The 14,704-nt window shown below is 45.4% G+C and overlaps 1 protein-coding gene across 1 annotated transcript; it reads left to right on the top strand.

Moving 5' to 3' along the window:
* The first annotated feature begins 4,417 nt into the window (after positions 1-4,417).
* On the top strand, positions 4,418-5,229 carry LOC132524835 (calpain small subunit 1-like). The gene has a single exon (XM_060157604.1). The coding sequence runs from the start codon at positions 4,418-4,420 to the stop codon at positions 5,021-5,023; it is 606 nt and encodes a 201-aa protein (XP_060013587.1). The 3' UTR covers positions 5,024-5,229.
* The last annotated feature ends 9,475 nt before the right edge of the window (positions 5,230-14,704 follow it).

Below are 14,704 nucleotides of genomic sequence, written 5' to 3'. Positions count from 1 at the left end.
ATGAAGGCCAGGGGTAGACCAGATGATACGTTAAGTTTCCTCTTTAAGGGCTATAATTCTGGGATTGTAAGTGCCCAATATCCAGTAACCAAACATACCTCCTCTCTGGTCTCCATACACTCCCAGATCTATGTCATCTATGTTCCTATTGCCCCCTTTAGCCATCTTCCTCCATCTCCCTCTATCTTCCTATGTTGAAATCCCATCAAAGTCTAGCAAGGGCAAAGGACATGGGAAGGAAGGATCAGAACATACTCAAGCAATGCAATTAGTCCCCTAAGAGTGGAGCCACTAAGGCTGGTATGTTACACACAGGTGGGAAGAAAGATGAGACTAAAGAGGTGGGCTAGGCTAGATTATGCCAAACCGAGACCCTCAGGCTGAGATTTCGTCTTAATTTAGAGGTCATGGGGAGTCACTGAGAGTTTCTGAACAGGTGTGATATGACCAAAGGTGAGGTTTAAGAAAACTGATTTGCCTGGAGCTGGGGCATCAGAGGTTTTTCAGTAGTAAAATTGACATAGCCTAGATGTAGTTGGTCTCATGACAGGCCGGGTCAGGGATGGATCCCAGAAATTCAGGCAGGCCGCATCAAGGAGGTTCAGCTTTGGCCACAGATAAGCATCCTGGAGAGCCCAAGGAACATGGTGTCTAGTTATAAGGAGCAGACTTGAGCAGAGGGCCAACAAGGTGCCTGGCTTCCACCAGCTCTGGCAACACAGTGCAGGGGCCCAGCCAAGAACTGGGACTCAGGGGCAGGAGGCCAGTCCTCGACAGGGCTGGTGAGAGCAAAGCTTCTGGCAAAAAAAGAAAAGGAACCACACCCTTTCCTCAGATCCTGTATGTGACAGTTTCTCTGCCAAGCACTTTTGCACACTGGCCTATCGGACTCCAAAGCCTGAAGTGTGAATGACACCAAACTGCTCCCAGTGCCTCTGAGGACAAGAAGCGAATTCTCTCTCCTCCTGTGACCTGGCAGTGCTTGTACAGAGTAAGCCTAGATAAATATTTGTTGGATCGAACTGAAAAGAGATGATCATTCCTATCACCCCATGGATATTGCTGCTGGTTCGTCTGTCTTGACTGGTGATTCCTGATGTCCTGGGCCTTACGCTGTTTAACTGAAAGAGCCTGAATACCAAAGCTCTGTGGAGGATTATACTGATACTCTGAATTCATTAACCTAAATGTATTTCTGGATGAAAGGATTCAGGTGTGGCTTTAACGACTGACTATGTGTGAACAGCCAAGGGAGAAATGAGCGTTAGTGTCGTCTTTCATCCCAAAGGCTTTGCGGGGCAGCGAGAGCTCAGCTCTGCGGCAAAACAGGAACTATAAATCATCATGAGATTTGTTTCCCCTCGTGCAGTGGGAGAAACCTGCACTATTATTATGTCTCTTTTCACGTGCCCTCTTCCAGATATATCTTGGTCTCCCCACCACCCAAGGTGCTCAGTAGATGGGTGGAGCCATTCGAGGAGCAACCGGGGTTGGGAGGAAGCTGAGTCTTGTGCTAGAGCTGTTGGGCTCTGTGTGGAGCTCACTGCAGCCCTGGCAGCTCTGGCAGCCCTGGCAGGGGAGGTAGCAGCTGGCTGTGTTCCCTTGGGAGCAGTACATTCTCGGGGGGCGAACGGGAGATATATGACTGCCAGGAAAAGGGTGTAGAACTGTTTCTCTTGGTAAACTGTCCATAATCGTGTATTATTCAGACTCCCTGCCTCCTAGTTATTCAATCAACACTTACTTACTAACAGCCCCTGTTAGTAAGAGCAAGAAAGCAGAGTGAAGGCAGGTCAATTCCATCTTTGAGGCTCCTAGGATATTTAAAAAATGAACAATGGCTAAATAAGATTTTAAGTAATAGTAAGTTTTAATGTTTGTGTATTTAAAATTAAAATTATATGATGAATACTGTCTTCTTTCCCTCCTGTAACTACAGCTTTGTGTCTGAATTCATAACCTCATTTGCAGGTAGTGCAGAAGTCCAAATTTGAGGCTCTTATGAATATGGGAACTGGATCTCTTGCCCCTAAACCCCCAGGCCTCCTGCCTTGTTGCCTACCAGGCCCAGGTGCACGGAGGACTGAACCACAGTTCGTATGGCTTTGACTAACATCAGACCGTCCACTGCTTCCATTCAACCACAGAGGCTCCCTTTGACTTCAAGTCTGGAGCTGTGAACTGCCCTGAGGGGCTACATCCAGATGCAAGACTCTGTCCTTGTCTGAAGCACGTCTCCTGGGTCATGAGAGTCTCTACTGCCAACTCAGTGCAAGCCAATAAACCATGCTACTTGGCTTGAGTTCTATCTATGTTTTCCTCACATGCACTTAAGCTGTGAGGACGCCCTATTTCTAAATGCTTGGACACACTCACCTGTAGCAACAGGAGACGAAGGGATTCCCCAGAGAGGCTCTTATGCTTAGGCACATGACACATACCTCTAAACCCACTGAGCCAGGAATAGGAGGTACCCTGATGTCCAAACACAGAAACACATGATTCGATGTCATTGTGATAATATGAGGAACCACCAAGCATCCTCTTTTAAAACACAGCCAAAGGGACCTAACCCAAAACATTAACACATCTACTCCGTAAGATTTTGGCTTTAGGGAACGATGGTCAGAGGGACCCATTTCTTTGGGATGGCTGAATCTGCCTCTTATCCAGCTTTGCGAGGACCCACCCTGGGGGCTCCTACAAGGCCAACTGACCTCCGACTCAAAACCACGTTGGATTTTCCTCACTCAGACCTTTCCTCTAAGAATCTCAAATCTGTTTCGAGCGAATTAAGGAGTTAGCAACCAACCTGTACAGTCCCCATAAAAAAAACAGGGGTTCTGTCTCTTCAAGAAGTGGGAAATCTGAGGCCCTGGGGCCTGTTCTGTGTCCTGGGGTGGCAGACCTGATTCCTGCCCCAGAGTTCACTGACAGTTGAAAATATAATGAGGTGGTGAGGAACGGGGAGTGACGCAGTTAGAGAGAGCTGTCTAAAGATCTCAGTAACCTGGAAACTACTGACGTGTAAAAGTGCCTACTGTTCCGAAAAAGCAGATAAGCAGATGAGAAAGAGCAGAAGGAATAACATAGACTCTATAGTATCATTAAAGGAATAAAAATGTTTTTTACAAACCTCATCTTAATTATAAGGAGGTACAAATATAATGACGAAGCTGCAAGAATTATGATTTTTTTGGGCAAAAAGCTATGCAATTTGGGGGCTTCCCTGGTGGCGCAGTGGTTAAGAATCCGCCTGCCAATGCAGGGGACACAGGTTCGATCCCTGGTCTAGGAAGATCCCACATGCCGCGGAGCAACGAAGCCCGTGCGCCACAACTACTGAGCCTATGCTCTAGAGCCCGTGAGCCACAACTAATGAGCCCGCGTGCCACAACTACTGAAGCCTGTGTGCCTAGAGCCCGTGCTCCACAACTAGAGAAGCCACCGCAATGAGAAGCCCGCACACCGCAACAAAGAGTAGCCCCCGCTCGCCACAACTAGAGAAAGCCCGTGCGCAGCAACGAAGATCCAACACAGCCAAAAATAAATAAATTAAATAAATAAATTTATTTTTTAAAAAAAGCTATGCAATTTTGTTTCCTCACAGGCTATGTCAAAGGGAAAACACTGAAAAAAAATTTTTTAATCCCAAAGGGAAAAAAAGACACAAGTGGAAGAAACACTTTTTTCCCAGACCTGATCGCACTTACATTTGAAAAAATAGTGCACCTGTATTTATTTTAGAAAGTTTCCACCTATCAGAGAAATGCTAGAAGACAAAGCTGGTTATTCTATGTTTGTCTGGGTGTTATCTCTTGAAAGAAAAGTATAAAGGAAGTACCATATCCATCATTAGTCACTGAGCTTTAGAAATACTTAGTCACATCACTTTTAGTGTGTATTTCTTTTTTTTTTTTAATTTATTTATTATTTTTGGCTGCGTTGGGTCTTCGTTTCTGTGCGAGGGCTTTCTCTAGTTGCGGCGAGTGGGGGCCACTCTTCACCGCGGTGCGCGGGCCTCTCACTGTCGCGGCCTCTCTTGTTGTGGAGCACAGGCTCCAGACGCGCGGGCTCAGTTGTGGCTCGCAGGCCTAGTTGCTCCGCGGCATGTGGGATCTTCCCAGACCAGGGCTCGAACCTGTGTCCCCTGCATTGGCAGGCAGATTCTCAACCACTGCGCCACCAGGGAAGCCCTAGTGTGTATTTCTAAAGGAAATATTGCCTGTTGCCTTTCTTTCTTTGTCTTTAAGAGTGGAAATTCTGGTATAGCTTTTATATGAATTCTGGTGGATTTGATCATAACTGGACCACCAGTTTCTCTGCCCACACCTGCACTCTTCATCACCTTCTTTATCACCAGTTAAAAAAGATTGTCTCGGGGCCTGGAGGAAGAGGCTTGTCCAGTAAGAACAGAATGGGTGAGGCATCTGCGCAGTACAACCCAGAGCCCCCGCCCCCTCCTCGCACCCAATACTCCAACATCCAGGCCAATGAGAGTGAGAAGGCCCAGCAGTTCCGGAGGCTCTTTGCCCAGCTGGCTGGAGAGGACACGGAGGTCAGTGCCACAGAACTCATGAACATTCTCAACAAAGTCGTGACCCGACATCCTGATCTGAAGACTGATGGTTTTGGCATTGACACATGTCGCAGCATGGTGGACGTTATGGATAGAGACACGACCGGCAAGCTGGGCTTCAAGGAATTCACGTACTTGTGGAACAACATCAAAAAGTGGCAGGCCATATACAAACAGTTCGACATTGACTGTTCAGGGACCATTGGCAGCAGTGAGCTCCCAGGGGCCTTTGAGGCAGCAGGATTCCGCCTGAATGAGCATCTCTACAACATGATCATCCGACGCTACTCAGATGAGGGAGGGAACACTGATTTTGACGACTTCATCAGCTGCCTGGTCAGACTGGATGCGATGTTCCGTGCCTTCAAATCTCTTGACAAAGATGGCACTGGACAAACCCAGGTGAACACCCAGGAGTGGCTGCAGCTGACCATGCATTCCTGAACGGGAGTCCCAGACCTGCCCCCTCGTCGCCTCGCTGTAGGAGTCACCTTGGACTCTTCAGTCTCCCCCAGGGCTGACCCTGTTTGCAGTCACATCTTCATGGCTCCTGCTGACCCACAGGCCTTTCTGTTCTCCCAGCCCTTGGCACCCGGATTCTCAGTCAACAGCCAGGGCCCAACATGCTTCAACACACCCTGCCCCAGCACACCCATTCACATCTACTCCATAACCCCTCTCTTGCCTCTGTGCCAAGCCCAACATTTGTGTTGCTTGCACACCCCAAGGGCCCTTCTCTCAGTTCTGGGAGGATCACTCCAGTCCCTACACACCCTGGCACACCCACCCAGTTACCACCCAGGCAGCTGAACTCCAGGCCATAACAGGTCACATGCCCCAGTGCCTTTGTCTGTATTCTGCTCCCAGCCTGCCAGGCCCAGGAGGAAATAAATGCACCCTAGTTGCTGCTCTCTCTGAAAAAAAAACCAAAAAAAAGGTTGTCTCCACCCCTTGCTATCAAGAATATTAGTCCTAGTGACTCCTTCCTTCATGTCTAAGAAAAGGGGATGCTATTTAACCATTTATTCACTTTATTCAGCATGTATTCATTCAGTGCCTGGTGGTGTTTTTTTTTTTAAGACCATTTTTATTTTCATTTATTTTTTAATTAATCTTATTTACTTTTGGCTGCGTTGGGTCTTCGTTGCTGTGCACGGGCTTTCTCTAGTTGCAGCAAGCGGGGGCTACTCTTTGTTGCGGTGCAGGGGCTTCTCATTGCGGTGACTTCTCTTGTTGTGGAGCACGGGCTCTAGGCACGTGGGCTTCAGTAGTTGTGGCGTGCGGGTTCAGTAGTTGTGGCTTGCAGGCTCTGAGCACAGGCTCAGTAGTTGTGGCGCACGGGCTTCGTTGCTCCGCGGCATGTGGGATCTTCCCGGACCGGGGCCTGAACCCGTGTCCTCTGCATCAGCAGGCGCACTCCCAACCACTGCGCCACCAGGGAAGCCCCGCCCAGATTTTTTTCTTTCTTTTTTTTTGATGGGGGGAAGACCCAGCCGTCCACAAGTCACATGGACTTCAGTGAAGCCCCATGAGGGCCTATGTTCTACATTAAGGCTCCTTGATGGCAAGCGACAGAAACCAGCTTCAGCAAGCCTAAGCAGAAAAAGGGGGGATGGGAGTGGCAGCAAGAGTGACATCGAAAATCCACATGCAGAAATGAGACTTGGCCTCTGAAAAGGCATGGAACCAGACATTTAAATACTACATCAGGACTCTCTGTGCGTCTTGTCTCTTCTCCCCGTGCAGCTTCTTGATTCATCTCTGCAGACCAGCTTGCTCTGCTCTTCATTTCATGTGGCAGAACATTTCACGTGACTCCCAAGTTTACGTGGTACAGATGCGGCCACACATACCGACTGACTGATGGTCTCTCAGGGCCCCAGATCCAAGCTCCCAGGTGAGAGAATCCAAATGCTCAGCTGGTTTCAAGAGTTTGCTCCTGATCTTATCAACTCCAGCTGGGGCAAGAGGTCTTGCCAACAGGGCTGCTGGACGGCGGGAGGGACTTCTGAGAGAAGTGGGCCGGAGAAGAAGTCCAGTAGATGTCTACCCTGTCACTTGTCTCTGCTGCTCTCAGTGTTGTTCGTGTTGGTCCCTCATTCCCCAGGTCTTTACTGTTTACGTCTCAGCTCCATTATCATCTCCCTGGAGACGGGATCCCTGACCATACCAATTAAAATAACACTCACCCTCTCTCCACCCCTTCCCATTCTCTCTCTGTTGTGGGCTGAATCATGTCCCCCCCAAATCCATATGTTGAAGTCCTAACTCCCACTACCTCAGAATGTGACTGTATTTGGAGAGAAGGCCTTTAAAGAGGTAATTAAGTTAAAATTAAGTCATTAGGGTGGGCTCCAAGGCAATATGACTGATGTCCTTATAAGAAGAGGAAATTTGGATAAAGACATGTATAAAGGAAAGACCATGTGAGGCCACAGTGAGAAGGTGGCCATCTGTCTGCAAGCCATGGAGAGAGGCTGAGAAGAAACCAACCCTGCCGACACCTTGATCTCAGACTTCCAGCCTCCAGAACTGTGGGAAAATACATTTTTATTATTGAAGCCACCCAGCCTGTTGAACTTTGTCACAGCAGCCCTAGCAATGAATTCCTTGTTTGATGTTTCCTTAAAGAGGCAGTTTAAACAGTGGTTGATGCCCAGACTGTGGCTCTGGGCTCTCTCAACAGTAATGGCAGCAGCTGGTGTGGCAGGTATGGGGGTTTTGGTGGAGTTGGGGAGAAGGCAGGCCTAGGTCAGGCTCCAGGGACAGGCAAGGCATGGCTCAGGTGGCCAGGCCAAGGCAAGGCTGGAGAATGGCCTTTCCACCTGCTTTGGTGCCAGGGAGACCTTTTTACTGGTGCTACTGTCTTCCCCATCCAAGAAGGGGTGGGGGGAGGGAGTGTCTCCCTGCTCCCCTGTACTCCTGAGGGGCTCTAGTTAGAGTATGGCAGGGGACCTTACAAACCAGCACTGAGCTTGTCACTGCCACTGACCCCATTTCACTTGTTGACCAGGCTTTGATGAACCCATCATCCGGTGACCTAGTGGGGGTAGATTTTGCAAAATGGTTGAGGCACATATTAGGCCCCCATTAAATACCTCTAAAATGAAGGGAGTATGTGCAAACAACCAGGAATAGAAATAGCACACAGGCACAATCACTTTGTCCTGGATTTGGAAATTTCTCTGCTTCACAGGATATATTGTGTCCTCATAACACCCAGTATCTCCTTCAGTCATGCCAGCCACATGTTCCACATGTTTCCAAGCTCAGAATCCAGTTGCGGGCATCAGATAGACCAAACGTCCCAGTGCCTGGCACAACTTCTCACTTGTCACCTGGATGTGTTGATACTCTGTGGACACAGACAGAATTGCCAAACTTGCCAGGGGTTCTCCAGGGTCCAAGATCTGTTTGTTTTCCCTTATCTGGCTGTTCCTGTATTCTGTTTTCTATAAGACTTACTATCAACATATTTTTGTTTATATCTCACACCTTATATCTCATAAGGGCTTCATCTTTCGTCAGACAGTCTTTCCTTATTTGGCCCAGTGTCATGCTAGTTTCTGGGTAGTTTTTCATCATCTCTTTTCTGGCTTGTTCCAGCTCACTCAGACTTTTTATATGTCCATAATTCTCCTATTGTCCTCTCTATATTCTTCCTCTCCAATTCTATTTTCCTATTAAAAATTTGGCTGTGCTTTCTCCCCCACTTTTTTTCTTCTCTCTTTTCTTTCTTTTCTTTTTTTAAAAAGAAAGCATAGTTACTCTACCTACTTTTTTTTTTAAATAAATAAATTTATGTATTTATTTATTTTTGGCTGTTTTGGGTCTTCGTTTCTGTGCAAGGGCTTTCTCTAGTTGCAGCGAGCGGGGGCCACTCTTCATCGCGGTGCACGGGCCTCTCGCTGTTGCGGCCTCTCTTGTTGCAGAGCACAGGCTCCAGACGCGCAGGCTCAGTAGCTGTGGCGCACGGGCTTAGCTGCTCCGCAGCATGTGGGATCTTTTCTTTACTCACTCTCTTTGCTTCCTTCTTTGTCTATTCTCCCCTGGCTCTCTCTAACAAAAGTTCCCCTCATTCAGGCGCCCTCAGGATCTTCTGGCATGCCACCAGCTTCCTCAAAGTTCCTCCTCCCCATCCTGGTGAGAGGCCTCTCCCAGGGTCCTTGCTTTCATGGCAGGGTCCTAAAAATCTCTTTATCAGTAGAAATCAGCCAAACTATTGCTCGAGGGCTAATACTGGGCTTGTCCCTTATTTCAAATAGCATAGTGATTTGTATATAGTAGTCACTCAATGATATTTTTATTGATGTTATTAGATTGCTTTTTACACTTATCTTGGAAGAGTTTTATAGGCTTTGGGTAGGATACTGTTGACTCATTTACTGCATGTATACAAATTATAAATTCCCAGGCACACCCGATCATAGCAAAACCCTTTTGTTAGCTCTAAGGGGCATGGATTTGACACCAAAAAGCGGTGCTTGGGGATGTGCAATTAAGGAAGTGAAGCGAAAAAGATGTTTGAGCACATGATGAGCCCACTAAGTAGCAAGGGCCTGAGCTTTATGTATCCCTGAAATGACCGAGGATTACTGGAAAGAAAGGCAAGAGGGTGACTCATCTCTTGTCTTCATAACAACTGCTTTGGCCATCCCTTTTTCTTATTACCAGAGGCTAGCCCTCTAAGGACAGCGATGCCACTCCTCGCCCTGTGGCCTCATGACTCAGTCTTAAGATTTACAGCATTTTCTGAAGAGGCAAAGGCCCTTCCTGTCGGCAACTCCTTTTTAATACTCATAGGTTAGTCACTTACTATGGATGATGCTTTCAAGTCAATTGGTTGCCAGGCACCCTCTTCAGAGAAGGGGTTATATTTTCATAAACAATCCCCAGCATACAGTGACTTCTATGTATAAGCCTAGAGGGGACAGCAATGAAAAAACAGTACCAGCCACTAAGGCACTTTCAAATGCATCCTAAAGGATGCAAGACACCTTCCCAATTCCCTCAAGTGAGTCCTTCATGTGCACACTTCCCTCCTATGGTAGAAAACTGGATGAAAGAATTCATCTTTACACAATGAATTATTTGGTTATTTTAGAGAGGACAGGAATTATTTAGGAACCAGATTATACCTGGTTTCCTCCCTAGTTTACATAAGCCAGTCCCTGCAAGGATTCACTGCTCCGTGTTTGTCTAGATAAGTTGTAAAAGTCAGGACTTCTGTTCTGTTCCTAGACATCGATGAGCTTGGATAACTGTCACTTTCCCTGACAGTAAAAATGAGATGATAATACTTATGTATGTCTTCCAACAAAAGGATAAGACAAAGTTAAAAGGAGAGTATACATAATATGACTTTCCTGTGCAAAATGTACTAAGGAGGGGCTTCCCTGGTGGCGCAGTGGTTGAGAGTTCGCCTGCCGACGCAGAGGACATGGGTTCATGCCCCGGTCTGGGAAGATCCCATGTGCCGCGGAGCGGCTGGGCCCGTGAGCCATGGCTGCTGAGCCTGCGCGTCTGGAGCCTGTGCTCCGCAAGGGGAGAGGCCACAGCAGTGAGAGGCCCGCATACCGCAAAAAAATTTAAAACGTTTTTTTTTGCTTTTTATTGTTTTGTTTGTATTTTACAAACATAGCAACCTATTAATTGAATTCTTCATTATTAAAATTTTAATCATTTTAAGAAGCATTAAATAGTTAACTAAGAGGGAAAAGCACTGAAAGTGATAAAATCAAACGGCCACAGGGTTTTTCTCCAGTGCTCACACTATGAATTTATTTACTTAGCAAATGTTGAGTGCCTACTATGTGCCTCTTTGATTCATCAGTGAATAATACAGCAAAGAACTCCGCGGTCAGGGAGGGGAGTAGAAGAAAGTCAGGGGGAACCAACAATAGACAGAAAAAAAAAAAAAAACAATAGACAGTAGGTACAAGAAATAAATCAATTCTGTAGCATGTTGGAAATTGATAAATACCATGAAGAAAAGAAAAATTAGAGCAGGGTAAAGGGGGACCAGCAGCACGAGGAACTGGGGAACTTTTGAGCTGCAATTTTGAATAAGGTGCTAAAATATTGAATAGTAGACTCCTGGAGAAGGGCCATTCGAGCAAAGACTTGAAGGAGGTGACAGTCGGTAATGGGAGGAGAGAGTTTCACATATGGGGACAGCCAGGCAAGGATGCTAAGCTCAGAGTGTGCAGGGATGGAACAGCTGGGGGCCCTTGTGGCCCCAGTGTGTAAGCAAGGGGAGGAGAATAGGAGAGAAGTCAGAGTTAAACTCCAAATATAAATGTTTGCTTCCTTCAACTTTCTTAGGGGCAATACAGCTTTATATATTACATATCCTTCGTTCTCTGACATCATAAGGCCCACGCAAGCAACATTGTCAGGCTACCTGGGTCACCTTAATGTAATGTCGGAGTTCACAGGAACGTTGCAGTCCATCATGAATCATACATTTTAAAAACATTAATGTATCTTAGTTTTCAGAGTTATTTACAGATACATGGAGTGATAAATATTTATATATCTAAATATATTCTGCGGACATAAAATGTAATTTGGACTTTTCATAAATTTCTACCCTTCGATCCTATTGTATCAGAGATTACACCACGAGGCCACATTTCCATTTTCCACTTTGGTTTACTGAGTGAACTCATTGCCCAAAACACAGAACACATGTAACTATCACCAAGTTACATCACAACTCCCAGTTGGCCAGTTCTAGCGAGGCCTCCTTTGTCCCACTGTGGGACTATGCCTCCCATAGTCCGTTCTGGTACAGAGCAGAGCCCTCCGCAGCCCCTCCCCTGCTCAGTTCACCCCAAAGAAGTAACCTGTGTGGACCATACTCATGCTAACAAACCAGTGTGCCGGCCACCTCACCTCACTCCCCTACCCCCCACCCCAGCCCCTGGCAGATGCAGCCTCTGCCCGCCCCTTGGGAAATGTCCATTACCTACATGAGGGAACTCCCAGCGCCAGTGGGTCTTCCTGGTGAGAACGCCAACGTCGGTCCCAGGAGTCTGCTCTGGAAATCTGCAAAGAGCCAGCAAGTCCTGGGGTGTGTGCAGAAGGGGAAAGGACAGACGCCTTATACCCCAGAGCTGTATTTTGTCACTTGGGCCTTGATGCTACTTCTCAAAAAGCTTTCACAAAGACAGCCCCATCAGTTTCTGGCCCCATTCCTCTCTCCCTGGGGCTCCAGCCCAGCAAAAGAGGCTGGACTGGAATTGGTTTCGACATCCCCTCCCTAGTTCTCTGTCCTTACTCCATTGTCCAGCACCAAGTCCCTTCCTCCTCTAGCCAAAAACCCAAAAGCTCCCAGACACAGGTCAAGCAAATACAGAGGCTTTCTCACATATGCTATCAGCCAGACACAGAATCCCACTATAAGATAGAAAACTGTCCCTCAGAATTGAAACACTGGAATCAAAAGAGCAAGTCTGCTCCTCTGTTCTTTCAGAGATCATTTCACGGTGAGGTCAATTCTTCTTTCCTTTTCTGAATGATCCCCTCCAACTTCTAAATCTACCAATTTTTGGTGGTCTGCTGGCAGTGGCGTTTTCCCTCCCTCCCTCCCTTCCTTCCATCGTTCATTGGTGTATTCTTTGCCTCAATCTGTGGAATAGCAAATCCCATTTCCAAAGGCTTATTTCTTAGACCCTGACATACTTTCAACTTGATCTGTGTTGTGATCTTGGTCATATCTAATTCTCTATGCCTCAGTTTTTTCATCTTTAAAATAGGGATAAAAATACCTACCTCCCCCCCCATATATGCATGTAAAGCACTAGGTATAATACAAAGCACATAAGAAGTGCTTGATGAATAGTAGCCGTTAATATTATCTAAACTTCATTTACATATACACATAAAATGAGATATATTTATGTATAATGGATATATATACATATATATATATATGAAATGATTACCACAATAGTTACCACATCCATCACTTCACATAGTTACCTTTCTGTGTGTGTGTGATGAGAATATTTAAGATCTACTCTCTTAGCAACTTTCAAGTATTGTTAACTATAGTCACCTTGCTATACATGAGATCCCAGAACGTATTCATCCTGTAACTGGAAGTTTGTGCCCTTTGACCAATATCTCCCCATTTCTCTCATCCCCCAGCCTCTGGCAACCATCAAACTATGTTTCTGTTTCTATGAGTTCGACTTTTTTAGATTCCACATGAGTGAGATCATTTCGGTATTTGTCTTTCTCTGACTTACTTCACTGAGCATAATGCCCTCAAGTTTCATCCATGTTGTCACAAATGGCAGGATTTCCTTCCTGCCATTTTTTATGACTGAATAATATTTCACTGTGTGTGTGTGTATGAATGTGTATAGATATAGAGACAGTATATAGCTATAGATATGTATCTCACATTTTCTTCATCCCATTCATTCATCCACGGACATTTAGGTTGTTTTCAGGTCTTGGCTATTATAAATAATTTTGCAATGAACATGGGGGAGCAGATATCTCTTCAAGATAGTGATCTGATTTCCTTTGGATATGTACCTAGAAGTGGAATTGCTGGATCATATGGTAGTTCTAGTTTTAAGTTTTTGAGGAACTTCCATACTGTTTCAATTTACATTCCCACTAAAAGTACACAAAGGTTCTCTTTTCTCCATCCACATCGTCTCCAACACTTATCTCTTGTCTTTTTGGATAATAGCCATTCTAACAGGCATGAGGTGATACTTCATTGTGGGTTTGATTGGCATTTCCCTGATGATTAGTGACGCTGAGCACCTTTTCATGTACCTGTTGGCCATTTGTATATCTTCTCTGGAAAAGTGTCTGTTTGGTTCCTCTGCCCATTTTTTAATCAGATTTGGTTTTTTTTGTAATTGAGTTGTATGAATGAATTCCTTACATATTTTGGATATTAACCTCTTCTTTGGATATATGATTTGCAAATATTTTCTCCAATTCTGTAGGTTGCCTTTTCACTTTGTTGATAGTTTCCTTTGCTGTGCAGAAGCTTTTTATTTATATATTGGCTGCATTTGGTCTTTGTTTCTGCACGCGGGCTTTCTCTAGTTGTGGCGAGCAGGAGCTACCCTTAGTCGCGGTGCACGGGTTTCTCATTGTGGTGGCTTCTCTTGTTGCGGAACACGGGCCCTAGAGTGCATGAGCTTCTGTAGTTGTGGCTCGCTGGCTTAGTTGCTCCACGGCAGGTGGGATCTTCCCAAACCAGGGATTGAACCTGTGTCCCCTGCATTGGCAGGCAGATGCTTAACCACTGCGCCACCAGTGAAGTCCCTGTACAGAAGCTTTTTAGTTTGATGTACTGCCACTTGTTTACTCTGAGCTTTTATTGCTTGTGCTTTTGGTGTCATAGCCAAAAAAATCATTGCTAAAATCAATGTCAAGGAGTTTTCCCCTGTTTTCCTCTAGGAGCTTTATAGCTTCAGGTCTTACATTTAGGTCTTTAATCCATTTTGAGTTAATCTTTTTTTTTTTTTGAAGTATAGTATAGTTTACAATGTTGAAGTATAGTTGATTTACAATGTTTCAGTGTACAGCAAAGTGATTCAGTCATATATATATTATTTTTCAGATTCTTTTCCATTATAGGTATTACAAGATATTGACTATAGTTCCCTGTGCTATACAGTAGTTCCTTGTTTTTTATTCTATATATTGTAGTATGTATCTGTTAATCCCAAATTCCTATTTATCCCCCCCTCACTTTCCCCGTTGGTAACCATAAATTTGTTTTCGATGTCTGTGAGTCGAGTTAATTTTTGTGAGTGTGAACTTAAAAAGAAATTCATCTTTGACATCCTTAGCCATTTCACTCAGCTATTACCCAGCTAAATGCTACCAAACAAATACCATTTCTCTTGGAAGCATCACTACTTGTTGTAACAACCTTTTTGGAGCCATAGCTTTATTTTATTTAATTCTTCCCTCCTTTATCAGGACTCTTCCCAATAGGAAGTGATTCACCATTTCAATCATTCATTCATTAAACAAATATTTACCAAACACAGGATAGATGCTAAGGATGCAGCGGGGAGCAAACAGCAAAACAATTTAGGGCTCCTAGTCTGAGGTGTGGACCCACATCACAGTTCATAAAGG

The sequence above is a fragment of the Lagenorhynchus albirostris genome, chromosome 1 (assembly GCF_949774975.1).
Source record: "Lagenorhynchus albirostris chromosome 1, mLagAlb1.1, whole genome shotgun sequence".
In the NCBI taxonomy this organism is placed as follows: Eukaryota; Metazoa; Chordata; class Mammalia; order Artiodactyla; family Delphinidae; genus Lagenorhynchus; species Lagenorhynchus albirostris.
The sequence above is the reverse complement of the archived record's forward strand: the minus strand, read 5'-3'. Positions and strand labels throughout refer to the sequence as shown.

Excerpts from the sequence above, each read along its gene's own strand:
- LOC132524835 (XM_060157604.1), top strand. The coding sequence starts at position 4,418 with ATGGGTGAGGCATCTGCGCAGTACAACCCAGAGCCCCCGCCCCCTCCT.